The sequence below is a fragment of the Camelus ferus genome, chromosome 22 (assembly GCF_009834535.1).
Source record: "Camelus ferus isolate YT-003-E chromosome 22, BCGSAC_Cfer_1.0, whole genome shotgun sequence".
Classification (NCBI taxonomy): Eukaryota; Metazoa; Chordata; class Mammalia; order Artiodactyla; family Camelidae; genus Camelus; species Camelus ferus.
In genome coordinates, this window is record NC_045717.1 from 17,583,402 (window position 1) to 17,611,222 (window position 27,821).

The 27,821-nt window shown below is 52.6% G+C and overlaps 1 protein-coding gene across 1 annotated transcript; it reads right to left on the reverse strand.

Annotated features, from left to right (window-relative positions):
- Positions 1 to 27,788, reverse strand: AP1M1 (adaptor related protein complex 1 subunit mu 1). The gene is made up of 12 exons (XM_006174778.3): positions 27,622 to 27,788; positions 21,947 to 22,103; positions 19,426 to 19,493; positions 17,666 to 17,796; positions 16,609 to 16,756; positions 9,060 to 9,186; positions 7,872 to 8,014; positions 7,414 to 7,485; positions 6,802 to 6,960; positions 1,624 to 1,749; positions 1,002 to 1,077; positions 1 to 842 (listed from the first exon to the last, which is right to left on the reverse strand). The coding sequence occupies exons 1-12, from the start codon at positions 27,661 to 27,663 to the stop codon at positions 820 to 822; spliced, it is 1,272 nt and encodes a 423-aa protein (XP_006174840.1). The 5' UTR covers positions 27,664 to 27,788; the 3' UTR covers positions 1 to 819.
- Positions 27,789 to 27,821: the final 33 nt, after the last annotated feature.

A 27,821-nucleotide genomic window follows, 5' to 3' on the forward strand; every position in this document is an offset into this window, starting at 1 on the left:
GCAGGTTTAACTGATGGAATTTAATGTAGTTGTGACACAAACACAGACAGGGTTGAGAAGAGTGGCATCCAAGCATGGATGTGGGTGACCTTTGCTGGACCCCATCTCCCCTGATGGGACGAACACTGATGTGGCCAAGTGACAGCATCATGTGGCACGGGCTGGCCCTGGCGAGGTGCCGCTGTTGGAGCCTGTGGGTCCAGGCCAGGAGCTGCCAAGGAGCAGCCAGAAGCTGCAGCCTCCAATGAAAGTGCGGGGTTCCGGCCAGACGTGGAGGGCGACCCCGCATCAGGCTCGCCGGGGAGGAGGGCGAGGAAGGGGACGTCTGGTCCTCGCTAAGTGCTGCCTGAGCGCTTCAGGGTGAGGGGCGGGAGGCTTGGAAAGTGAGGGTCACGTAAACGGCGAGGGACCGAGACAAAGTCCAGAACACTCGGAAACCCACAACGTTCAACAGAACGGCGGCCCTGCTAGCCCGGCCAGAGGCCGAGCGTGTCCCAGTCTTTTTGTGACTGGGAGCGAAACAGCACAGAAGGCTGTATTTGACCTCTGGAGAGAAAGATGGCATTCCCTTCCCCCCAAACTGCGGGGGCAGAGAGACGAGGCTTCTCAAAGATGAGCCTCTTCTGGGAAAGGGGACGTGGGAGATGAGAGTGGCGACAGCGGAGCAGGTGCACCTGGAGGAGGAGGAGGGGCCCCGGGCGGACCGGGAGCATGGCTGGTGTCCAGGGGAGCCCCTCCTTCCGGCAGGCTTGGCAGGCGCTTCCTCCTGGTGCTTCTGCCAGGAGCCCCAGGGCCAGGAGCGTCAGCCACTGCGGCCCCTCACTGGGTCCGGAGCTGGTAATCTAGGAGGAGAGAGGGAGGGAGGCGTCCAATGTCTGCTCTGCACCCCAGAGGGGGGCCGCACACCTGCCCCCACCCCGACCCTGGGGCAACAGCACCACCACCAGGGGCCTTTTCAGCTCCATCTGCCCCCCACCCGCCCCCAGGGGGGCCGCACACACCTCCGTTCTGAGTGATGTAGCGGACCCACGGCAGGGCCTGGTAGCCGCTCTTCTCAATGATCTTCAGGTAGCGCACCTGGGGCACAGGTATCAGGGCCCTGAGCGCACACACGCCCCATTCCCCTCCCCACCTCCTGAACCCTTAGTCACTCCTCCCAGGACCAGGCTGTGACCAGGAGGGTGAGGGAGGGGACGAAAGGCCTTGATCTGTCTGCACCACACTGAGGCCGAAAGAGGGCAGAGGTGCTTCTAGAAGAGGGGGGAAGAGCCAGATGTGTGCTCGCAAGCACAGCCCTCCAGCAGGTTCCTGGAGAAGGCGCCAGTCTAGGGTTCTCTTCCCCACACAGGTTTTCCACTGAGGTGCCCAGGAGAATGGGCCCCGTGGTGGCAAGTGTGTGGACACTGGAGGCTCAGTGCATCTCTGGACTTGGAGCTGAAGCACAGGTGAGGTCTGAGGAGACGGCCGTGGGCCTGTCTCCATCAGGGCTGGGCGTCCACCGCGGCACCCTGGGACAAGCCAACAGCACCATTTTCTTAGCTGGGTGCACTGATGTCTGTCACCTGCAACCCTCTGGGCCTGTCACGTCTACCGTGGGACCCCAGCTGCCCTGGCCGCACGCACCTGGATGCCAGAGGTAGTGAAGTAGGGGATCTCGAACTTGACGCTGATGGGGGGCTTGCCCTCCTTGTCCTCCGCCTCCACGCTGGGCAGGCCGAAGTGGGCCCGCATCAGGTACTCTTTGCCGCCCTGCGGTGGGGCAGATGAGGGTGGAGACAGTCAGGCCGAGGCCCCGGCCCAGCTTGGCCCACAGCTACCCCTGGAGAAGGCCAGGCTGCTCGCTCGGCCGCCGAGCCCATTCCTGCAGTGGCCTGCGGTCACCCAGCACCTCGGTTCCTCCAACACATTCACACTTGTCCTCCAGGCCTCACAGTCAGCCCCCAACAGCCCCGCCGGGCAGATCGCAGGCCGTGCCTGGGAAAATTGTTGAATTGGAAGGATGAAGAGAAAGTTTCATGAGTTCCCAGGGACAGAAGACTAGTTGCTTCAAGGAAAATAAGACCAATGGGCCTTGGGCAGGAGGAAGAGGGAGGGAGAGCGAGCATGGACAGAGCAGGTGCGGCCGACGGGGGACAGGGCCCCGCCTGCCCCAGCCGGAGTCCAAGTGAGCACCCCCACGCCCTGTGTCAGGAGCGCATGTGAAAGCAAAAGGGAAACGTCAAAATGAAGACGGCAACAGGGAGAGGTGACAAAGAGACCAACTGATGAGATGGCCCCGAGGTCTTGCTCCCAAAGAGGGTGGCCCTGGCCCTGGCCCTGGAAGCTGAGCAATGATTCCAGAGATGGGGCTCAGAGCAGGGCCAGGAACGCGCGGGTCCTCAACTTGGCCATGAGGAGTCAGGAGTCTGGGCCTGGTCGTCCAAGTGCCCGGTGAGCCTCGCCCAGAACTGCAGAGAGCAGTGGGGAGCAGGGCTCTCATCACATCTGGGACAACGAGGTTTTCTGATCCCCAGGCCTCTGCTTACAAGAGTGGCTGCCAACCAGGGCTGCTCCCGCCCCAGAGCAGGGGCCATCCCTGCATGCCTTGGCCCCTGGGCGGCTCCCTGGGGCAGCGCCTCGGCCCCCCCCCACCATGGAGGCCTGGTCAGTCTCTGCTCATCAGTGCAGGAGTGTGGACTCTGCCGGACTCTGGACCCTGGCGCTCAGTGAAGGTTCTGGGACAGCGAAGGGGGAATAATGTGGTGTCAGCAACACACAAAGCAGGCAGCCAAAGAATAAAAGCAGCTCCATCAGCCTGTGTGGGAAAACAAACACCAGACCAGAAACCTGAGCTTTATAAAAACCAAGCGGAAAATAAGACCAAAAGAACACGCAGAGAGGCAGCCTCCCCAGGTGGGGGGAGCCTGCAAGCCCCCTTGCGTCAGTCATGTCCGAGTAAGGGGGTTTACTCCTCCTGTTAATGAAGAAGACTTACAGGTTGGCCCACAGACCAAAACCCAACTCGACGCTGTGAAAGCAGAGTGAGAAAGGTCAAACCAGCAGGAAGAATGGGCGAAGGCGTGCCGGGCGAAGTCAAACAAAACAGGGTAGGGCTGCTGCCACAGGAGAGAATTCAGGGCAAAGAATTATAGGCGCAAAGGATGACAGGCCACAGTCCTATGATCCCCAGTGAAGATACAATAGTTACGAGTATCTATACACCGAATAACACGGCAGCAACTTGTGTTAAGCAGATGCTACAAGAGATGCAACAGGAACCAGGGGAAGGCAGAGCTGCCCCAGCGCTCCGTCTGCCGGACGTCAAGTGCGCACGTGTCGAGGTCCCTACCCCGATAACAGAGGCCTTATTGTCTTCTCAAGTGCATACGGGACACTCGCAAACTTTGACCTTATGTTAGCACACAATGAACATGTCAATAGAGTCTAAAAGTAGAAACAGCATGAGTAACACTCTCCGGCCTCAATGCACCAAACCTATAGTGAAGAGAAAACGGAAAACAAAAGGCCCTTAGACCAGGAAATTCAAAACAAAACAAAACAAAAAAATACTCCCATTCGATTACAGAACTTCTAGATGGTATCAAATATTCCCTGCCAGATGCACGGGTTATTCAGCTTAGGCAGGGTTCAGAGGAACATTTGTGGCTTAAACATAGTGATGCGAATTTAAAATACACAATAAATTAAAAGAACTTGAAAATTAGAACAAAGAAAGGATCAAGAAATTAAAATTGAAAACTTACAAAACTGAAAACTATTGCAACAAATAAACTTGAAAGTGAATCTGGGGGAAAAAAAGACAAACCACTAGGTAAACTCATCAAGGGAAAAAAAAGGCACAAATACAAAAAATAAGGCATAGGGGTAGCAGGGTGGGTGTACCTCAAGTGGTGAAGTGCTTGCTTACCATCCACAGGGTTCTGGGTTCAATCCCCAGTGCCTCCTCTAAAAGTAAATAAGTAAACCTAATTACCTCTCCCTACAAGAAATTTTTAAAAATAAAATAAAAAAAAAAACAAAACAAAACAAGGGAGAAGTAACTTTCATAAGAGAAGGGGTTTATAACTATGTGTAGATAAATTTGAAAACCTGGTTAGAATGGATAATTTGGAGGAAAATACAATTCACCCAAACTGACTTGAACTGAAGCAGATACTCTAAACAGCCTAATTTTCATAGAAGAGAGAGAGAAAGCACGGAGGTCCAGAGAGTCACACAGCCGAGTTCCATCAATCCTCTCAAGACTAGACCGTCTCAAGGCTATCTGAACGCTCTGCAGAATGGAAAAGGGAGACAAATTATGACATGGTACAACATTAAACAAATAAACCAGAAAAAACACATTTCTTCTGTGTAGCACAGGGAACTATATTCAGTATCTTGTAATAACCTTTAATGAAAAGGAGCATGAAAATGAATACATGTTTGTATATGCCTGAAGGGGACAGTATGCTGTGCACCAGAAACTAACACATTGTAACTGACTGTACTTCAATTAAAAAAAAATCTAATTACCTCCCTCCCCCAAAATTAAAAAACACCACAAATTAAAAAAATAAATGTTAATAAAAAATAGTAAACCAAAAAAAAATTGGCGCAACACTGATACCCAGTAGAGGACACACCAAGAACCCGCACCGAACTCAGTCATGACTGTCAGTATAAAACTCCTACGTGCAGCGTTAACCAGCAGGATCAGCGGCACATTAAAAACAAACTACCACGGTCATGTGGCGCGTACCGGAATGCATGGGTGGTTCAGGATCCATCCTGTTAATATATACGAACGGACAAAGACACTGAAAAGGTGCTTGGCTAAACTCGCTGCCCATCTGTGCTAAAAGCAAAGTTAAGCAGCCCTGGGTCGAGTCGCAGCCTGAAGCAGCAACACTCAGAGGGGAAACACTGGCAGCTCCAGTAGGAGGCAAAGCCAGGAGGCTGCGCCCTCCACCGCCACTGACAGCCCTGGAGGCGGCACGCGGCGCAGTGGGATGCCAGAAGCCACCAGATGCCCAAGAGCAGGAGAGGGAATGGGGAAACTGCACCTGACTGCAAATGATACGAAACAATATCTAAAGCCCGTAAGATTCAAAAGAAAAACTACCTCGAACAAAAAAATACAGTAAGGGACCAGGATATGTAAACTTACCACGTGAATGTTAGGAACTTGCTGGAAGATACAGAAGACCCCATTTACCAAAACATCGACTTAAAAATCACCTAAATGAGAAATGCACAAAACCAGCAGAGATCCCCAGGGTGTCCTGGGGACAAGGAGTGTTCTGTGGCTTTTATCTGGCTCCACACACACAGATGTGGCCCCTGAGGAAACTCATAGAGTTGTTGCCATATCATTTGTGTATTTTTCTGCAGGTTACACTTCAATAAAAGCCCTTCTTAAAACTATGGGAAAGCCCAGTGAGGTGTATCAGGTAAACATCACAACATTTCCAAAAGGCACAAAGGTGGGAGTGGGACAAGGCTACTGGATGGGACAACTCGGCCGCATAAAGGTGTTTTTTCTTCCCAATTAACTTACAAATTTAGTACAAACAAACTGATTCTAAAATTCATAAGGAAAAGGTAACAAGCTAGAGTTACCATGAAACAGACAAGCAAGGGGGGTGTGGAGAGTTAGGGTGGGGTAGGGTCGGCCCCACCAGATGTTAAAACATAGAATAAAGCCCCGCGTTAAGAGATGGCCTTGCTGTATGGAGAGGCGGCCAAGAGGACTTTTAAAAAGAGACCTAATGACTCACGAAAATGTGATCTCTGAAAAACATGGCATTTCAAACCACTGGGGAAAAGGTAGGACTTTTTAGTAAATGGTGTTAGGAAAATGGATACCCATTTGGAAAAAGATAAAATTGGATCTGTACATCACCCGTTTACCAGACTGTGCTCCAAAAGGACCTAAGATCTAAGGTGAAAAGCACCACATACGTGTTCTAGAAGCAAACTCGGGTGAATTGCTTTATAACCGGAATGGGGAAGCCTTCCAAAGCATGACTTAAAATCTGGACATAATAAAAGGAAAAGTTTGAGAAGTGTGACCACGTTGAACAACGATAACATGAAGAAACAATCAGAAATGGGTGCACAGCAAAAAACATCAGAAGCAAAGTCAAAAGATAAACACCAAACTGAGGAAAACTATTTGCTATGGTATCAAAGAAAACGCATTAATCTTTAGTCTTGCCCGCGCATAAAGAGCACTTGGAAACTAAGAAGAAAACTAAACCTGATGGAAAAGTGAGCAAGAGACTGACTCCAGTTTCCCGAAAAAGAAATGCAAACAGCCCTCTCAGACATAAAAAAGCGCTCCATCTCGTTTATGATGAGAACACGGCGATGCTCACACCTGCCTCCCAGGCTCCGGGCGCCCCTCCCACAAACCCACACTCCAGCTCAAAATCCAGGGGCCCTGCCAGCCTGTGGAGCTGGCTCGGGGCAGGAAGTGTTCTGGGTTCCTGGGGCAGGTGCTGGATTCCCGAAACCCGGGCTGCTCTGGCCCCACGACAGTCAGTTCCCTCGCGGGATGTGGAGTTCTGAACAAGAGGAAGGAGCAGCGGGTCCCTGAGCCGACCTCTGCCTAACTCCCCCAGGCCTGGGCAGCCCCTCAGCCCCCCCTTCTGAACCTCCCCAAGCCCCAGGCGGGGGGATCCCCGCCCTGTGCCCTGTTCAGAGCTTGGTGAGGGGGTCCTGCTGCAGTCAGGCTGCCCCACGGTGACAGGCACAGGGAGCAGGTGAGTGTGGGTGGAAGTCCAGAAGGGGTGCCCCATCCCCCAGAAGCGTGCTCACCGGGAAGGACTTGATGGACCACACGATCTCACTGTTCTCAGGGACCCACTTGACGCTCCCCACTGTCGTCTTGAACTTGGGCGAGTCGGCGTCGTTGGGCACGGGGATGTGGATCTCCACATTGTTGGCCGTCGACCGCCGTTTGAACTGACTCTTGGCCTGGAGACGAGGCCAACGTGGCCAAGGTTGTGGAGGGCGAAGGTGAGACAGCCCAACTCCCACTAGCCTGCTCCCACAAGGGCTGCACGCTGCTTGCCAAGCCTGTGGGACCCCCTCGATCCTCACTGAGGTGTCCCCCACGTCCTCTCCCACCTCTTGAGACTTTCCTGATGCCCAACTGGAAGTTCAGTCTCCACTCTCCTGACTCCTCAGCCTTTGGGACTCCCCATCCCTGCCTCTAGCCCGGCCCTGACCTCCTGGGACAATGTCGGTGTTACCAAGACTGGCCCGCTGCTCATCGTGAGGCAGCACAGATGACAGCCACAGGCTTCACCCCCAGGTTAGGACCCTGGACAGGCCAGGGGCCCCGGAGGGCCCTCACAAGGCAGGGCCACCCACATGCCCCTCTTACTGCCCCGCGGCGGCCATGCTGCCGGCAGGACGCACACGCACCTTGATCATGTACTCGATGCGGCTGTGGGAATGCTTTTCAATCACGGACTCGATCCAGATCAAGGGCTTGACCTGCCAGGGAGAGTGAAGAAGGCGCTCACACACAGTCGCTTTGCAAAGCCCCACTTCACAGAGGGGAACCAGAGGCCTAGGGCAAGGGGCCACTTGGCCAGGCATGAGCCCAGCCCAGTACGGCCCGGTGCTCTTGGAGGAGCCCGCAGCCAGTGCAGCCAGTGCAGGGATGGGTCAGAGCACAGAGAAAAGGAAGCAACCATCACCGAGGTCGTTCTGGGGGCACTGCCTGGCAAGGGGGCAGTGGTGCCAAGGGGGTCTGCCCCTCAGCAAGTTCAGGGCCTGGCACTGTCTCCCTGGGGAGCTGCACCCATCGCCCGGCAGACGTGAGACCCACCAGGGCAGGGGACGGCCGCCCCAGGGAGGAGCAGGGACGGCGCACTCACGTGGGTGTTGAGGCGGTAGGACATGAGCTCGAACTCGCCGTCGGGCGGGATGAAGGAGATGGTGCGGTCATTCTCAAAGCGCGAGAGCCGCACACACTGGTGGAACTTCACGTCCTCCAGCTCCACGGACTTGCTTTTGCCACCTGAGGGGAGATGGGGGTGAGGGCGGGCCAGACCCTAGGCTCTCCAGGCCACTCTCAGCAATGCTCCCACTGCCTGGGGCCCGCCCCTGACAGAGCAGAGCTGTTCCCCAAATCTGTGAGAGCATCTTGGGCCGTGAACACCAAGGGGGCCGGCTTCTGAGACAACCCCCACCCCACCTCTCCTCAGCCCCCGGAGGCCCCACCATGTCCCAACACTGGGCTGAGGGCAGGGCTGGTAGGACTGATTCCTGCCAACTGCCGGGGTTGCTGCCTGGAACACGTTTGCCGAATGACTAACAGACCCTACTAGGGGTGCACAGTGATGACTCAGGGCTCCCCGAGGGCCCTGGCCTGTCACTCCTTGGATCCTGGGGTCCTGTCTTGGTTTCCCAGCCCAGAGAGGCGGTGCGGAGCGGACCCAGCTAGGAGGGGAGCTGCCCTGTTGGGCTAACGTCTGAGAGGCCCTCATACTGCTGCTGCAGACCTAACCATGACAACGTGGCCGCCACTCCAGCTGCTGATGGGCCTGTGGTTGGCAGGGAGGCTGGTGGTCCAGTTTGCAAACACGAAGCCCCAGCAACCCTGGGCTCCTGAGGCCGCTCTGGCCCTGCCCCACCTGGGAAGGGCTACATCCAGGCCAGGCAGTGCGAGCTTGAACTACTATGTATGGCTTTCAAACAGCCCAGACCCAGCGCCAGAGGTGAGAGCAGAAACTGGGTCCTGGAGTCCCTTCCCGTAGGGCAGGGCTCAGGACCTGCTGCGTGACCCTCCACGCGCCTGGCACCTAAGGTGCTCACCCGGACCCTCTGGCCCGAGGGGTGGTGAGGGGACTTGACTAGAGGGTTTCCACTCTCCTGTGTCTTCTAGATCCCAGGTGTTAATTTATTAGTTTTCACAGCTGTCTTGTAAACAACGGGAAAATGGTTCTAAACCCGGCGCTTGAGATGGGCTTGTCCACTGTGCAGGTGGACACTTCCTCCACTGCCCCAGGGGCCACTCTGTCCTTGGGTGCCCTCTGCCTGGGGTGAGGATGGGGGGTACTCACGGCCTGTGTTGTCGAAGAGGACCTTGTCGTTGAGGCCCAGGCGCAGCTCGGGCATGCCCGACAGGAAGACCCGCATCTTGATGGAGCCCACGATCTCGCTGCGCAGGACATTCCCGTTGGCACTGACCTAGGCGTGGCGGGACAGGAGTGAGGGGAAGCCCCACACATGGCTGCTGTCCCCTACCATGCTGCATGGCCTTCATGCCGCCTCTATTCTTGAAGCCCTTCTCAGTGTTCCCTGAGCTGGGGGTGCTGTGCCAGGCCCCGCCCTCTAGGCCTCAGGCCATACTGGGCTCCTCCCCCGTGGATGGGCCTGGGATGTGGTACCTGGAAACCTGTCTGAAGGCTCTTTCATACACTTACTCCCTCTTAGGAGTTCCCAGAATGCCCAGGCAGACCTGACGGCTCCAGGCGGTGTGCTAATGGCCTGGGTGACTCCACCAGTGTCTGCCCATCCGCGGGGCCCCCTGGGGCTCTCTGGGAACAGGCCAGACTCACTTTCCTGGAAATCTGTTTCTTCCTGTGGGGTCACTGGGCCCTCGTTTCCCTAGGGCTTGTTGCAGATGGAGCTTCCTGGGCGCTGCTCCCTCCCTGCTCCCAGGACTGCCCTGAAGTCTGACAACCATGGATCCAAAGTAACAGTACACTTGAGCAAACAGTCACAGCTCCCACAGGCACTGAGCAGCTCCTCTGTGCCAGGGGCTGCCTTCCACACTCCTCAGTGGGGCGGGGCTGCCATTTGGGCGACCTTGTAACTCGTGTGCAACTCACGGGTCCTCTGTGCTCCCCCTAACTGCTCTTAGATCCTCTTCTCTGGGGGGCTGTCTCCCCTTGGGGCCTTGGGACTGCACAGCCCTCTCTAGCTGAATGATGGGAAAGATGGCTCAGGAAGTGGACACAAAAGTCACGCAGCCCAGAGGCTACTCTTGGCCCTGTGGGCAGCAACCAGGATGGGGCTGGCCCTAGCTGAGGCATGACTGGTGGCCCAGAGCTGTTGCCCTCCCCAGGGCGGGTGTGGAAGAGATGTTTGCCGGGGGACTGGCTGCCTAAGTACACCACTCCAGCCAGATTTCCGGAATCTGGAGGCCAATGTTGACTCTGGAGATCACCAGCTCTGCAATCAGACTGAGGAAGGTGGTGTTCTAACACGCCTGGGACGGCCACACCTGCCTCGTGGTGCCCTCTGTATGGAAGACCAAGGCTCCTTGGGCAGAGCCACGTCCAGGGACACAGTGTGGCTGCGATGCCCCTGAACTCCACTGCTTTCCTGTGCAGCTGTTTGTTTATTTATTTATTTATAGTCTTCTTTTGGGGGGCGGAGTTAATTAGTTTTATTTATTTTATTATTACTATTATTTATTTAATGGAGGCACTGGGGATTGCACCCAGGACCTCACGCGTGCTAGGTGTGCACCTACCACTGAGCTACACCTGCCCTGCTCCGTGCAGCTGTTTACAAGCTGCACCACGGGATTTGCTTCTCCACCCCGGACACCCTATATGGTCCAAGTTCTGGGCTCAGTAAACAGAAGAAAGTCTTTAGGCAGGAGGGGAGCAGTGAGTGAGGCCATGGTCTTGCCTCATGGCTTAGAAAGTAAAACACCAAATACATTTACATTCAGTCCATGGGGAGACTTTTGGGAAAGCGCTGTCATCCAGCAACTGCCTGTCTGGGAACCCAGCCCTTCAGAAATCCCACCCAGGCAAGGCAGACGCCCAAACACACGTCTGAGGAGGAGCCGTCACGCCCATTTCTGCGCTGGCTAGAACAGTCAGAAACGGGCATGCCCGAGGGGCCCACATGACAGGACTGGCCCAGGCACCCCGGTCTGCCCGAGCAATGGAGGTGAGGCACTCTCCCAGGCAGAGACAGGCGGGCTGCAGGGGAGATGGAACCGGCGCCCACCACCCTTTCCCTGCCACCGACTACAGCTGTACCTGGGCAGGATGTGTGGGCAGCCACTGGAAAACTGAAAAGGAGGATCCTGGAAGAGCCGGCGGGACTGAGGCATCCCCCACCGCCCCCGCCTGCCACCCCACGTGAAAGTGCAGCAGAAGAACCTGGAAGTGCAAGTGAGCAGTGGGGTGTAGACAGGGTTTGCAGAAGCCTCGAGCCCCGGCTCCAGGGCCAGAAGGGGAACTCCTGCCGCTCAGAGGAGTCTGGAAATCCCCCATTTCCCCTCTTTTCTCACGTCCAGGGCCCCTGGCAATTCAGCTGCTATTCCTGGCAGGTGGGGCAGATCGAGGATTCAGCCCAAGTGCAGACAAGCACGAGCGGGGATCTAGACCCAGGCAGCCTGAAAGCCCCAAAGGAAACAGAGTGAGGAGTTCAGGAAAGCAACCCTGTGAAGCTGTTTACGTCTCCAGATCTCTCTAGAACCAGGCATGCAAGGACATGAGCCTAACTAGCATGCCCAAGACTCTGAGAACCAAAGCATCCAGTCCCAGCCAGATTTCTGGGCACTGCATATTTGGGGAAGACTCAAATAGCAAAAGGCACCAAAGGCTCCGAAAACTGAACTGATACTCATGGCCCACGGACTTGGGGTTGGAACTTGTGGCCTGAACCTCACCAGGTCAACTGTCAGCTAAAACAAAACAAAACAAAACAAAACAAAACAAAACAAAACAAATCAGCATTTTCTATATAGTAATTTAAATAAGACCTAGAATCTTATAATATTCAAAACCCCCAGGATATAATCTACAATTGCTCAGCATACAAAGAGCCATGAAAGTTTCAGCTCACGTGGAAGATACAATCAACAGACATCGACGCTGACATGGATGTTGGGATTATCTGGCAAAGACTTCACACAGCTATGGTAAGACCTGCAAACACTCTTGCAACAAATGTTAAACTAGAAAGTCCCCATAAAGATACAGACTACAGAGAGACGCAGCAAATGGAAATTTTAGACCTAAAAAAAAAGAAGTAACAAAAACCTCGCTGGATGGGCTCAATAGCAGAATGGAGATAATACAGAAAAGGGTCTGTGAACTTGAAAGCAGATCAATAGGAATTATCTAATCTAAACAACAGAGATAAAAAAAAGACGGAATAGAGTGAAGAGAGCCTCAGGGACCCTTGGGACAATAACAAAAGGTCTAACATTCATGCCACTGGAGTCCAGAAAGAAGAGAGAAAAAGTGAGATGGTGAAAACATATTTGAAGAAATCATGGAATGAAAACAACCCAAGTTTGGTAAAATATTTAAGCCTACAGATCCAAGAAGTGAACAAACCCCATACAGTAGTAACCCAACACATCCATGCCTAGGCACATCATAGCTATCTGCTGAGGACTGAAAACAAGGGTGAAATCTGGGAAGTAGCCAGAGAAAAACACCACGTTACCCACAAGGAAATACGGATTCGAGTGACCTTGGATTTCTCATCAGAAACCATAGCGCCCGGAAGGAAGCGGCACAGCATTTGTAAGGTGCCAACAGAGAACTGTCAACCCATAACTTGACATCCAGTGACAATATCATGTAGGAATGAAGGTGAAAAAGAGACATTCTCAGATGAAGGAAAACCAAGCAAATTTGTAGCCAGTAAGCCTGTTCTGAAAGAATTGCTAAAAGAAGTTTTTCAGATGGAAGCAAAATAGCACCAGAAGGAAACCTGGAAAACTGGGAATGAAGGGAGAGCAACAGAGGTGGTAAATATCTGGGTAAATGTGGTGGAGAGGCTTCTTCTTCTCCTTTCGAGTTCTTTAAAGTATGTTTGACAATTGAAAGCAAAAATTTTAACACTGATAGGGTTTTCAATTTATGTAGATGAATATATAGGACAACTCTATAAAGCAGTAATAAAGTTTCTAAATTCCAATTAAAGTTGTAAAATATTGACTCTAAGTAATAATGAAAAGGTAAGTATGTATTTTATAGCAATCACTAGAAAAACTATACAAAGGAAAAAAACTATACCATGAAGAAACAAAATGGGACACTGAAAATGTTCAACTAGATCACAGAAACATAGGAAAAGGAAAGGAATGAAAAACAGAGGGAACAAACAGGAAACAAATAATAAAATGGTAAACTTTAATCCAAGCAACTTAACTACAATATAAATGCTCTAAACATCAATTAAAAGACAGTGACAATCAGAATGGATTTTAAAAATGACCCAATTATATGTTTTCTACTATATGACATGGGAAAGTTAAAAGTAAAAGGATTTTTTTAAAAAAGAAGAATATAATGAGAAAAGGGTCAGTTCACCAACAAAACAGAAGAATCCTAAATCCACTTGCACATAACAGCAGAACTTTAAAGTGCATGAAGCCAAGACGTAGACAAATTCAGTTACAGCTGGAGATTTTAATGCTCCTTTGTCAGTAACAGGTAGAACCAGTAGACAGAAAATTAGCAAGAATTGTTAGAAGAACTGAACAATGCCATTAACCAACTGAATTTAATTGGTATTTATAGAACACTGTCCAACAAGAGCAGAATATACACTTTTTGCAAGTGCACATGGAACATTCACCATGATACATCATATTCTGGATCATTAAAACAAACCTTAATAAACCTTAAAGAACTGACTATACAACCTGTATTCTCACACAGTAGTAGAATTAAGCTAAAAATCAATGACAATAAAATAACAGAAAAATCTGCAAACATTTAGAAATTAAACAACACACTTTTATTAAATAATCCATGGGTCAAAAAGGAAGACTCAAGGGAAATTTGAAGATATTTTGGAAAAAAAAAAGAAAATCCAACAAGTCAGTGTAGGATACAGCTAAAGCAGTGCATAGAGAGAAATTCATAGCATTAAATGTTTATATTAGAAGACAAGAAAGGTTTCAAATTAGTATCTGCAGTTTCCACTTTAAGAAATTAGAAAAAGAAGAGCCACATAAACTGAAACCACAAGGAAGAAAATACTCGAGATGAGAGCAGGAATCAGTGAAACTGAAGAAAGAGAAACGACAGAAAAAAAATCAATGAAGTCAAAAGCTGATTCTTTGTGAAGATCGATAAAACAGATCAACCTCTCACAAGACTAACAGAGACAAGAAAGACAACGTCAATTACCAAAATCAGAAATGAAAGAGGGGTTATCAGTGCGGACCTTGCGCATATTAAAAAGATAGCAAGGGAATACTATAAACAGTACTATGCACATAAACTCAGTGACTCGGACGAAATAGACCAATTTCTTAAAAACAGTAAACGACCAAAACTCACTCGAGATGAAACAGAAAACCCAAATAACCCTATAACCATTAAAGGATTGAAATCTGTAGTGAAAAATGTTCTGAAAAAGAAATCTCTAGGCTCAAATGTGAATTCTACCAAATAAAATACAAACTAAACAATTTACAATAGCTTAAAAAAATGAAATACTGAGGTACAAATCTAACAAAAATGTACAAGGTAAAAACTATAAAATGCTGATGAAAGAATCAAAGGTGACCTAAATATACAGCGAGCATACGGCACTCACGGATTGTGAGACTTAACAGACCAAAGACACAGAATCCCCTAAACTGATTAACAGAGTGATTTAACACAAAATCAATCAAAATCCCACACAGCTGATTCTAAAATTCTGTATAAAGGAACTAAATAGCCAAAACAATTTTGAAAACAAAGAATGTTGGGGGAATCACACTGTCTGATTTTCAGACTTAACTGTAAAGTTACAGTTATCAAGACACTGTGATATTGGTGAAGGAACAGATATACAGATCAATGGAAAAGAAGAGAGTCCAGAAATAGATTTGCACAATATGGCCAATTGACTTTTGACAAAAATGCAAAAGCAATTCAATGGAGAAAGGATAATCTTCTCAAAAATGATGTTAGAACAAATGAAAAAAATTGTTTGATGTGCAAAAATCTGATATAAGCCTCATAGCTCACATAAAATTTAAACTCGGGGGGTGAGGTACAGCTCAGTGGTAGAGTGCATGCTTAACTTGCACAAGGTCCTGGGTTCAATCCCCAGTACTTCCATTAAAATAAAAGAAAATTTAAACTCAAAATTAATCATAGATCTAAATGTAAAACCACAAAACTGTCAGAAGAAAATTTAGGAGAAAATCTATGTGATCTTAGGTTTGGCAGGGAGTTCTCAGACATGGCACCAAAAGCATAATCAACTTTAAAAATTGCTATTTGGACCTTCTGAAAATTAAAAACTTTTGCTCTGTGAAAGACAATGTAAAGAGACTGAAAAGACAAGTGACAAACTAGGAAAAAATATTTGCCAATCACATATCTGACAAAAGCCTTTATCCAGAATATATAAAGAACTTCCAAAATTCAACAATCAGAAAACAAACTCAACTTAAAAATGATCAAAAGACGTGAAAAGACACTTCTCCAAAGAGGGTATGTGGATAACAAAGAAGCACATAAAAAGATGCTCAACATCATTAATCATTAGGGAAGTGCAAATTAAAGCCATAATAAGATACCTATTAGGATGGCAAAAATACAAATGTTGATCAATGATGTGGAGCAACCAGAACTCTCACCCACTGCTGGAGAAAATGCAAAAATGTTACAGCCACCCTAGAGAAGAGTTTGGCAGTTTCTTGTAAAGTGAAACATACACTTACCTGACCAGCAACCCCACTGGGTATCTGCCCTAGAGAAATGAAAACTTCTGTCCACACACAAACCTACACACAAAATGTTTACAGTAGCTCTGTTCACAACAGCCAGACACTGGAAACAACCCAAATGTCCTCTGATGGGTGAATGGATAAACAAACTGTGGTTTGGAAGATAAAATAAACAAATATAGGAAGAAATAAACTTTTGATAAACAGAGCAACTTAGATGAATCCCAAAGGCACTATTACACTGAATGAAAGAAGCCAGACTCACACCATCACACACTGTATGATTCCATTCATACGACAGTCTCAGAAAGACAAGACCATAGTGATGGAGACCAGATCAGCAGTGGCCAGCGGCTGGGAACAGGCAGCAGGGTGTGACTACAAAGGGGCAGCTGGTGGGAGGTTTTTGAGGTAATGGAGATGTTGTGTGTCTTGGTTATGATAACGGCTACACAAATCTGTGCATATGCTAAATAAAACTCATGGAAAATATGGTCAATTTTCCCTCATAGTAACAACAACAACAACAAAAAACCCCCACAAACATACAAAAACAGTAAATATCAAAACCCTCAAGCCCAAAAAAACAAGTTGCAGGAGAACATCTTATGCTCTCAGTTTTACAGAAAAACAACGTATGTTTGTGTATTTAGCATGAGGTCCAAGGATGACAAGGTTTCTGATTACAGAGCCCTTCACTTTCTAACTTTACACACTGTTTTTTTTTTTAAACAATATGCATGTATTAATTCTAAATAAGAACAAAAACTAATGAAGATAAAACAAGCTCGAGTTGCAGGGAGCGACCCTGACTAAACCCCGCTGATCTGCCTGCGATCACACAGAAAGTGACTTTCTCAGGGATTTGCTAGTTGTAAAGTCAAGCTGCTTTTATTTCCAATCATGGGAAAGACAACATTTTTCAAAAAAAGGGAAAGTAAGAAAAGGAAGCCTACCAGGAGGTTGACGGACTCGATGACATCCAAGAACACCTCGTTCTTCCGGTACTTGATGCCCTCGGAGCGCCAGGACACTGCGTTGGTGACGGTGGCTGGGGGCCGGGGGGCCCCTGTCTCCAGCTTGTGGCCTTCCTGAGTGATGTACCTGTGGGCACAGGCTCAGAGTTAAGAAGCTCAGAGGGTTTTGGGTGGGTATAGCTCAGTGGCAGAGTGCATGCTTAGTGTGCATGAAGTCCCGGGTTCAATCCCCAGGACCTGTGTTTAAAAAAAAAAAAAAAAAGTTCAGGCACTGACATTGTTGAAAACAGCCCCTCCCTGTAAGCAGGGTCCAGAAAGAGGGTCTGGTTTCAGCTGGGGCTGTAAATTTAACATGAGAATATCTTAAGATTTCCAAAAACCCCAATAAACTCTTCAGTTACGATGAGTGCAGGGTTCACTTTTAGGGGGCCAAGGAGACAGGTGTGAACAAGAAGTGGGAACAAACCACTCCCCTGCCGGGTGTGCAGAGGGCACGGACCGCCTGCGAGAGCAACCTAGTGACCCGGTCCCACTTGGGGAACAAGTGTGAGATGTGGGCAAGTCACGTGGCTTCTCTGAGTGTCCCTTTGCTTCCCTGTCAAATGGGGAAACAGCACCTCTGATGGTGAATGGAGTGAAAAAAAGGGTGCTCGCCCAGGGCCTGGCTCACAGGAAACGCTTAATCCACAGTGGCCGTGATTTTAAGGACAGGACCCCACTGAAGGGAGATTGTCCACCACAGCCTCATTTGTGGTGGTAAAAACAAAGGCAGGTGACTCCCTAACAACAAGGCACCTGGTGCACCTCTGTGGATGGAGAATGACTTTGCAACAGGAAAAACACTCCTGCTATGCAAGGATGCTGAATGGAAAAAGAACCTGCAAGTGCCCGAATGACTTAGTAAACTCCTGGTGCGGCTGCAGAGAGGGCGGGAGGGGGTGGCCAACAACGTGAATATACATTTGCTTCCTCCGCCTCCAAGGCCACCGACATCACGCTGTGACGTCACCCAGGCCTGGCCCCGCGCCCCACTCACTCCTGCAGGATCTTGCTGTCGGTGGTCTGGGGGTAGCCGAAGTCCATGAGCTCATCCAGCAGCTCGTAGATGATGACGAAGTTGTCTCGGATGCTCTCCTCCTCCAGCTCCTTGAAGTACTCTGAAAACACCTGCAGCGTTGGCGTGGGAGGCAGGTGGTTGAGAGGAGGATGAGGGAGGGAGGACCGCTCGCCCCAGTGCATTTGCCCTTCATGACCCGAGGCCTTTGCCAACAGCCCCTTTGTCCACAAGCTGCATCTGTCCGTTTTCCAGAAGTGCTAAGGGGACGAGGGCAGGAGGACAGCAGTGGCTGCCTGTGAGGCGGGAACCCGGCCGGGGTGGCGCAGGCCTCCTCTGAGGCCTGGTCAGAAGCCCCGAGTTCCCACTCTTGCGGGCCCACCCTCCTCCCCTCCCTGACACACACCCCCAGGCCTGGACCCCCTTCCGAGCTTCTCCTTAATCCTGTCACTATCACCCTTGGCCTCTGAGTTGGGAGTGACTCGGGTGAGGGACAAGAGCCACTGGGGACAGGACAAGTGGCTCTTACGGCCTCCCTGAACTCCAGTCTGTACAGTTGTGCTTGCAGACAAATCTTCCCCATTTCAACAGAAAATTAAGAGGACCAAAGCAGGGACACCCAAGGGGACAAGGAGAAGGGGGCTTGGGAAGAGCTCTCATTAGCCCAGACACCAAGGTGGAAAGCAAATGGCAAACTACCAGGGAGAACCTTCCTCCCTCCCACCTCCCGTCCCCACGCTCCAGGACTGCGAGCGCTGGGCTGCTCCCCTGAGATCCCAGGCAGCGCAGCCCTGCCTCCACCTCGGGAATGAAGGCTGCTCCCCAGCCTGCAGCTGGGCCTCCCAAGGGGATGCGCTGCTCCCCCGCCCCCTCGTCCTCACAGCTCACACCAGCCAGTTCCCCAGCGTTTGGCATAGGTGGCTCCTAAGCTAGCTGCAAAGGGCACTGTGTGAAGGATGAAAGCTTTCCTGGGCCCACCCCAGGCCTCCTGGGTCTGACCATCTGCTTTCTTTGACTCCGGCCCCTACTTCCGCCAAGCCCCTCCGTGTCTCTCCCAGAAGCCCGCAGCAACCTCCTCACTGCCTCTCAGCTGCTTTCAAGTTCTTTCTCTCCTCAGCAGCTGGAGATGATCTTAACTCAAATCAGGTCTTGTCAGTCTCCTGCTTCTCCACCATCTCACATCAGACTTGTAACGACATCAACTCCTCACTAGGCCCTGTGCACTCCCCATGCCGCGGTCCAGCCCTGCCACTTTGGTGACCTCAGCCCCACACTCTGTCCTGGGAACACTGGGCACCACATGCCCTCCCACCCCAGGGCCTTTGCATGTGCCACTCTCTGCCTCCCCATCTCACTGTCAGCCTGGGCCTGTGCCATTAGGGCTCCAGGGGAGATCCTAAGCAGAACTTGGCTCCGCCCTCCTCCTGGTTATCCCACCTCCCTAATCCCTGACTCAGCAGGTCACCCTCCACCCTTCCACAGCCAGCTGGGGGGGCATACCTGTCCCTCCTGGAATCGGGAACACCCCTGGCCTGAGCCCCACCTCCTGTTCACCTTCCTCACCAGGCAGAGGGGCAACTAAGGGCACCTCATGGAGCAGGTGGAGCTCCCCTGCCCCACATCCTGCAGTTCTAGGTCCAGAGCTCCCAAAGGATGCTGCAGCCCTTAGGTGGCCAGTACAGGGAGGCACGTGGCAGAGCCAGGGTGACTGATACCCATGTGACCCCTGTGGCTCAACTCACCTGCACCACCTTGTAGAGGAAGGAGAAGACCAGCGACACGCACGCGTTCTTCTTGGAGGTGGCGACCACTGCACGGTGGCCACGGTTAAGGAGGATTCAGAGGCTTGTCGACCACATGTTTTAGAGAGACCCCTGCCCCCACCCTGGGCTCGGAGCCACCCCTAGTCATTGACTTGGCCCTCAGTGGGGTCTGAGCTCTTGGTCTGAGCCTGCCTGGGAAACAGCAGTTACAGCCAGATGAGGTCTGGGCCCCCAGGGTGGCTCAGCTGACAGAGGGGCAGCAGGGGGCACAGGGAGCCCACCCTGGCTGCTGGGAAGGGGGGCTGCCCTGAGGAGGCAATGGCTGAGCTGAGGGCTGAAGCCCGGGGTGTGGTGGAGGGCACTGCAGGTGGGGTGAACGGCCCGAGGCGGGAGGCGGTAGCGGGGCTTATCCCGGGAATGGAAAACAGGAGCTCAGTCGGCCCCTCTCCAGAGCCCGCTGCTTCCATGACCCTCCTGAGGTCCAGGGCGCCCCAGCCGGGCTCCAAGGGAAGCAGTTAGGGCCAGTTCTGGCTCTAGCCTTCACCTCTGAGGCAGCCCTTTTTAACAAAGACTCTATTTTCTCATCTGTTTGACGGGGCCTGAGAGTGGATTCACCGAGGTGACACACGTAAAGCACCGGCACAAATTCTTCTTCTGATGGGGGCGTGCCCCTACCTCCCAGGGTCACTGTGTACCGGGCACCTCCTGTTCCTCCTCCCCTAAGGGGCCTCAGGCCCCCTGGGGATGCCAGCTCCTCCACCGCAGGCCCGTGCACCGCGCCCTGGACGGCCCTGTTCACAGCAAGCCTGCGCCACCGCAGGGCCAGATGAGGAGCTCCAGGAGGGAGAAGGGGGCCGCCTCTACCTCACTTCCTGCCTCATCCCGGTCCCGTGCAGGACCCAGGAAGGAGTGCTGGCTTCTCACTTGCAGTCTGGGCAACGTGCCCTTCAGCTGCTTTCTAAAGAGGGGGAGCAGGCACCTCTGACCCTCATGGCTAGGTCTTGCTGGAAACTGCTACCCAACGATGAACTAAGGCCGGAGGTGAGAGGATGTCCACCCAGGCAGGGTGTGCTGGGCAGTGGCACCCAGAGGGGCGAGCCCTCGCTGTCTCCTCCCTGGCTGCCCCAGAGAGAAACACTGGGGCCCAACTGGAAACTGGTCTGACGGCTCCTGCTGATCTCACTCAGCCGCCCCTCCCTCCTTTCCACTCCTGGACAACCACTGCCCAGACCCAGGGCAGCTTCCAAGACACTCAACTCCTGGGAGACAGGCCGCCCGAGATCCTCTGCGGGTGCCCCTGAGGTATTCCAGACAGAGGTGAATAAACAGAGGCGTGCTGCAGGGAGCCAGGCCTCAAGGCGCTGGATGGGGGTCCCAGGCCAACACCTCCCTGGCTGTAACACACACACAAATCACTAGAGAAGGCCTCGCTGAAATGTAGATTCTGACCTGGTAGGGCTGTGTGGAGCCTGGGGTTCTGCATTTCCAAAAGGCTATCTGGGATGCTCTGGCCTGTGGACCATACCTGCCCTAGCAAAGTCTTGTGTGTCTCCACAAACATGGGAAAGGGGACAGAACCCATGTCTACTGGGTGCAGTGCAGTTCAACTGACCCCAACAGTCCTGCAGGGAGGGGTCACTGCTCTCATGGACCCCGGGAAGGTGAGGACCTGCCTCCAGTCACACAGTAGTGGGAGCTTGAGTCTGAACAGGGCTGTGTGCTGCAAAGCCGGGCCCTTCCTGCAGCAGTGCAGATGCCAGAATGTGCCTAGAGGGCTGACCAAAGGCAGAGGGTGGCCTGTCAGACCTCACCAATGGAAACTGGCCCAGCCAGATCTCCACATGGGCCTGAGTGGAGGGGGCCCTGTGATCTGGATAGGGTTCTCTCTATCCCACCACCCATCATGGTCCAGGCCACCCCCCCACCCCCGCAACCTGGATGCTGACCCCAGCCTCCTCGCCCCTCCGCAGGTCCACTCCTGTTCCCTGAAGTCTGGCCTCCACTCAGCTGGTGACCTTTAGAGAATGCAAATCTGAATGTGTCATTCCTCTCCCTGAAATCCTCCAAAGGCTTCCTGTCCCATTTAAGGTGATGTCCTATGAGGCCCCACAGTATACACCCTGCTGGCCATCTGGGCCTTGCTCCCACCAGGCGCCCCTCTCCAGGGCTCCAGCCACCCCTGCCGCAGCTTCAGGATGAGACTTTGCCTGGGCCTAGCCTTCCTCATGCCAGTCCACTCTTGTGCCTAGTGGACACCTGGCCTTCCTGCAGGTCTCCTCCAGATGTCACCTCCTCAAGGAAGCCTCCCTGGCTTGCTGGACCAGATAAAGACCCCTGTCACACTTGTCATCCTCAGGCAGCAGGGCCAGGAAAACAGGACTGTGCCTGATGGCCCCTGCTGGGCCAGGCCAGGGCAGGGGCTAGCAGCTCAGTTGCACGTGTGTGTGTGCACGCACGCACACATACATGGCTCCCCAGGAGTGCCCCCACAAAGGGATACGATACAGGTTGTTGTGCTTGATCCACATGAAGCGGACGCCCCCGTGGGCCAGGATGGGCGACAGCATCCCCTCCTCCTCCTTCTCCATCAGAATGGGCATGAAGTGCTCCACCTCCGACATGTCCACATCGCCGCGGTAATTCCGGCAGATGAGCACCTGGGTGGATGCGGAAGAGAGGGAAGACCCTTTGATCTTGAGTTCCACAAGCTGGGTGCCTGGGGGTGGGGGTGAGACGCACCAGCCTCCTTTCCTCTGGGGACCCCAATCACACTTGTCCATCAAAGGACCATCTGATGTCTACCCTCAGGGAATCCCTCCAGGAAAGCATTTCCCAAAGCGAACTTCCACAGGGGCCAGCAGGACTCTGAAGGGGGAGTGGGGGGGGGGGCGGGACTATGAAGCAAGAGTCTAGGACTGAATCACTCAGGAGATGACAGATTAAACAGCATCCCACAGGCTCTCACTGCAGACCTTCTCGGAGCCTTTCCTGTGCTAAGGCCCCCTGTTCTGTCTGGGTCAAGAGAGGGACACTGCTGAGTGTTCACATCTACGAGAATCCGCCTGTGGCCTGGAGAGAAACCGTCCTCCTCCTCTCTATCATGGCCTGTGGCGCTGGAGGAGCGGCACCACTGCCAATGGAAACGTCAAAAGGGACAACCACTTTGGTAAAGTCTGGCAAGGCCTCAGACAGTGACACCCAGATTATGACCCAGCCAGTCCTCTCTCAGGTATTATTTACCCGAGAGAAGGAAAACCGTATACCCACATGAAGACTTGTACCCAGATGTTCACAGCAGCTTTATTTTAAATAGACTCGGGCTGGTGAGAATGCCAGTGTCCTTCAACAGGTAGATGGAGATGTCTCCATCCACACTGTGGAACACACCTCGGCTATGAGAAGGAACAACCCCTGACACTGGCGACAGCACGTGGAATCTTGGGATTACTGAGCCGAGTGAAAGAAACCAGACACAATCTGCATGATTCCACTTAAATAACATCCTGGGAAATGGTAACGGAAAACACACCAGTGCCTGCCTGGGGATGGGCTGGACACAGATGGGTGTGAGGAAGCTACAGGGGGTGACAGAATGTGTGCTTCCCCTTTCCTGGGGATCCACAATGACTGAACTCATCAAACTAAATGCTTTAAATGAGCACAAGTCTGTTACACGTAAGTTATGCCTTCCGGAAGGAATACAAAGGGAGGTGTGAAGCTTGGCTGTTCTGAGTCAGGCTCAGTTTAGAGATGCTGCCTACAGCTGCTGCTGCTCTTCTGTGTCCGTGAGGCTGCAGGACTCAGTGACGTGCTAAGAATGACACCACTGAGCTGAACAGCCTGGGAACCGCCTGCCTCAGAACCTGTAGGATCATAAAGTACACTATCTTATTGTTTCAAGCCAGAGAGAGAAAGCGATCGAACAAGCAAGAGAGAGCCCTCCTTTCCTAGTTTCTTGTTTGTGGCCTACAAGCAAGGAACCCTGCACCCTTGTTGCTGTTCAGAAGGCCTCTTAGAGACCCAGCACCCAATGGGTGAGCTTGTGGGTAACTGGACCAGGCCCTGGCCCAGGGACTCCCACATACACTCTCATATATTCTTTGCCAGGAGTATATACTGCCTCATACACTGCCCTCACCATGGGCTGATATTTTTAAAGAGGTGGACAGTAATGTCCAGAGAGGTGGTGCCACCTGCCTGAGGTCACACAGCGAACAAAGGGGAGCCAGGATTCTAACCCTACTTGTCACTCCCTGGAGGGCCACTTCTGCTCGATAAACATTGCTTTGCTTTCCTGGGCTTCCCAAGCCCACCTTCTACCTCAGGTATCCAATTTGGGGGGCTGCTGCTGGCATGGAGCCCCCAATCCCCCAGCGTGTTCAGAAAGAGCAGGGAGCAATTTGTTTCACTCACCTTCATCACCAGGGCTGCACAGAAGCCCGCCCGCTCATTCAACAAGCACACACTGTGTGCCCCTCTACCGTACACCATGCTGGGCCTGGGGATATAGCAGTGTCCAAGACAGGGTCCCTGTACTGAGATGCTTGCTTGGGGGGAAATGAGAGACCCTGCAAGGGTGTAAATTTCAAACTGAGGCCTGAGGGGACAGGTGGGACAGAGACAAAGGGACTAGTGTGGCTGAAGCCATGGGGTAGGGGGTGCAGGCCATAGGGAGACCTGGGAGAATTGGTTAGGTAGACCGAGGGCAGCCTCAGAGCTGGGGCTGCAGGCTGGACAGACTGGAGAGAGGCAGGCAACACTGATGTGACAATCCCCCACCCCTGCTGTTGACCTTAACCCCACAACTTCTTCCTCACCACAAGTGAGAGGGGCCTTCTTAACCAGAAGTCAGATCAGGTCTCTCCCCTGCTGAAGCCACTGTCTACTCCAGACTCCCCTTGCACAGAACAAACTGCACGTCTGTCCCCATGGCCGTCTGGCTCTTCAAAGTCCCCCCAGTGCCTCTCCAGCTCTGCTCTCTGGACTCACGCCATTCCAGGCATCCTGGCCAGCACCCTCGCTCTGAGAGATTAACATCTGCTCCTGCCTCAGGGCCTTGGCACCTGCAGTTCCCTCTGCCCAGAATGCCCTGGCCTAGATCTTCTCGGTTCTCAAGCCTCAGCTCAGACGGCACTTCCTCCAAGAAGTCTTCCCTGCTCAGCCTTGGCTGAGAGATCACATCCTGTCCCTTTCTACTCCCAACCCCACCTCACCCTCACTGCCCACACCACTAGTGCATTCTACATTGGTAACCTCATTTACCATCTGCTGCTTCGACCAGTCTAATACTCCCTGAGAACAGTGACCTCTTCCATCTCTTTTATGGCTATGTCCCAGCACCCACAATGGAGCCTGGTCTGTAGGAACTGCTGGGTAAATGTCTGTGCAGTGAACATGCCGGTGAGAGAAAGGCGGCCAGAATAATGCCCAGGTCTCCAACACAGACAGCTGCATGCATGGTGGTGTCACTCACTGAGACGGAGAAAGAGAGCAGGGCTGAGGGGTGGCAGAAGCACATCTGTGGATATGCTGAGTCTGCAGTGGCTGTGAGACCTCCAGGGAGGCTAGCGGACATCTAGGTAAGTGCTCTGAACTTGGAGCACTTTTTTTTGCTCTGGACAAATTTGAAAGTCATTGGCACAGTAACCTACATCAAAGCCTGCCCTGAGGAGAGTGACGGTATGGAAGGTGGGCCAGGCCCGAGCACGAGGAGCCAACATCCAAGGGGAAGGCAAAAGAGGAGGTGTGGCAGTCAGTGAGTGAGAGAAACAGGGTGGGGGCAGAATCAAAAGGGCAGCAACCTTGAGGCCAAGGGAAGGCTGGCGAGGAGGAACGTGGTCATGGTGTCAGAAGCTGCAGAGAAGCAAGAGAGATAAGGGCAGAGAAACATCCATGGAGGGTTTTCTATCAGCTGAATGTGGCCAAGCTGGTTTCCTTGGTGATGGGAGGCTCTGGCTGGCAGACAGGCATGTGATCATGAATTTCTTCAAGTGCCATTACCTTATTTTTGATTAAATGCAGTCTGCGCAGAAGGCATACTTTCAAAACATGACTTGCATGGGGAGTGGAATGATAAATGGCATGAGGGTTACTAAGGATGGGAGGCAACCCCCCGGCTGCCTCGGGAGCTTCCCAAAAGGCAGGTCTGATCATGCCCCTCCCAGGCTATCATCTCCTCGTGGTGGCTGTACCTTCTTGGGACCAAAGTTGCAAAGTTGTCCCCCTGGTTCTGCTCTCCTGTCCTCAACGCTCATGGCCTTCCTGAGGCCACCCTCCAGGCTCCAGCATTACCCAGGACTTCCGGCCTGCCAGCCTCAATGGGCTGCCCCTCACCCCTTGGGCCTACTGTGACACTTCCTTGTCCATCTGATTGCCACCTGGTCACCTTCCCAGCTCTGGCATCACCCTCCTCCAGGAAGCCTTTTGTAACCACTTCTCCTTCTGCCAGCCCAAACTCATGTTGAGCAACTGCACTACCTGGGGCCTTGTGGCGAACTACATGGGAGCATCTGCTTGGATCTGTCAGCTTCCATGCACCTCCCTTGCCAATGCTCCAGGACCTTGGGGACTAACATGGACTGTGGACCATGGGCGGCCTGTCTCATGCGTCTGCTCAGCGAGTTCACACATTTGCCTGAGGTCATGCAGGGGAGCAGCAGAGAGGTTCTGAACTCAGCCCTAACTCCTTAGTCACAGTGCAATGGTCAGCACTGGACTTGGTGCAAGCTAGCTGCTCCCAAAATGTTGCTGAAGAAATGAGTGATCTGAATAGGCAGCCTGTGGGATCACAGTGGCCGGGGTGGAAACAATGCACCCTCCCAGACCCTGGTGTACCCTGTGTCTTTCCTTGCCTCTAAGGAGGTTGGGGAAGGGAGCTCAGCACTGGGCCTCACTAGCTGTTGACTTTGGGTGGCATCCAAGGCAGGCAACCCACTCAAGGGACTCTAGCAAAGTGCTAGAGGTGGGGCAACAAGGGACAGTCACTTCACCTCTGCACTCCCTACTGCCTCTGAGCTAACTCCTGCCCACTCCACTTGGGCCTGACACCCATGTTTTTTTCTCACTGATCCATGTGGGGCTTATTTAACATTGTTGGTCCTGTCCTATTCTTGTTACTCCGCAATGCAAAATGTCAGATACTCACAAGCCTTTTACCCTAGACAAACTTGGGAGAAGGCAGCAGCCCACTTCTGAAAGGTTTTGAGATCCCTCCTTTGAGAAGCTTTCCCAGATACCTCTGGAAAAAGCACCTTGGTCCTAGTTATGTCCACACCTCCTTTATATGAGCCACATTTGTCACTCCCCTGGGAAGTCCTCCCTGACCCCCAGTAGAGGCTGACTCTCCCCATTATATCCTCATTGCTTCACTACTGCAATTTACATTTATTTGTGCTTTTTGAGATAAGTACTCCTCTAACCCACCAGACGACAGGGTCCAGAAAGACAGGTCTGATTCTGATTTTGTTCACCCAAGGCTTAGTACCCTGCCTGTCAGTAGGTGCTCCTCAAATATCAGCAGAATGAACAAAGGATTCTGGGTTCGACTTACACCTGCCACTTCTCTGTGACTGCTAAGACCTTGGGCAGGCTACATCACCTCCCTGTGCCTCAGTTCTCTCAGTAAAATGGCATTCCCACCACCCACCTCCCTTAACCCTTGTAACTCAATGTCACAGTGAACGTTAAGAAATTCCTACAGGAACTGGCACAGAATAATCGCTGAATAAACAAGCTGCTGCGCTCCCAGAGGGCGGGACTGGCCCGAGGGCACGCTGTCCTCGCCATGCCTCACCACATCCAGTCAAAGGTCGCGCAGCACCTTGGCGCCAGGCCTGGCTTCCAAGCCAGCTGTGGCCCGCGCTCCCCGCGGTCTCGCGTTCCCCGGGGTCCCGGCGGAAGTTTGAGCCTCGGGCCCAGACAGGTGAGGATGGGGGTCGTGCAGCCGGTTACCTGACAATAGCGGCAGCCCACCGCGTTACCTAGCAACAAGGCAGGGCTCGAGGACGGAAGACCCCTAGCAACAGGGTGGAGCCCTCAGGTGTGAGACCAAACGGCTTCCTTGCCTAAGACCAGGGTGGCTCCCCTTGGCAGGTTACCTAGCAACAGGGTGGGTCCCCACGGGGCGAGGCCCCCGCCGGTTGCCTAGCAACGCGGAAGGTGGAGAGCCCTTGGTACCTTGCCCTTCAGGTCCAGTACGTAGACGGCACTGGCGGACATGGCGGCTGCGGAAAGCCTCCGCAGTGGCCGAGAGCGGCGGCGACAGCGGGAACTGCCAGGCGTTGAGCGAGGCCGGGCGCGCCCCGCGACAGTTCGCCTCCACTTCCGGTCCGGGGAGCCGCGCGCGGACCGTTATGTCCGGCGGGGGAGGAGCTGGC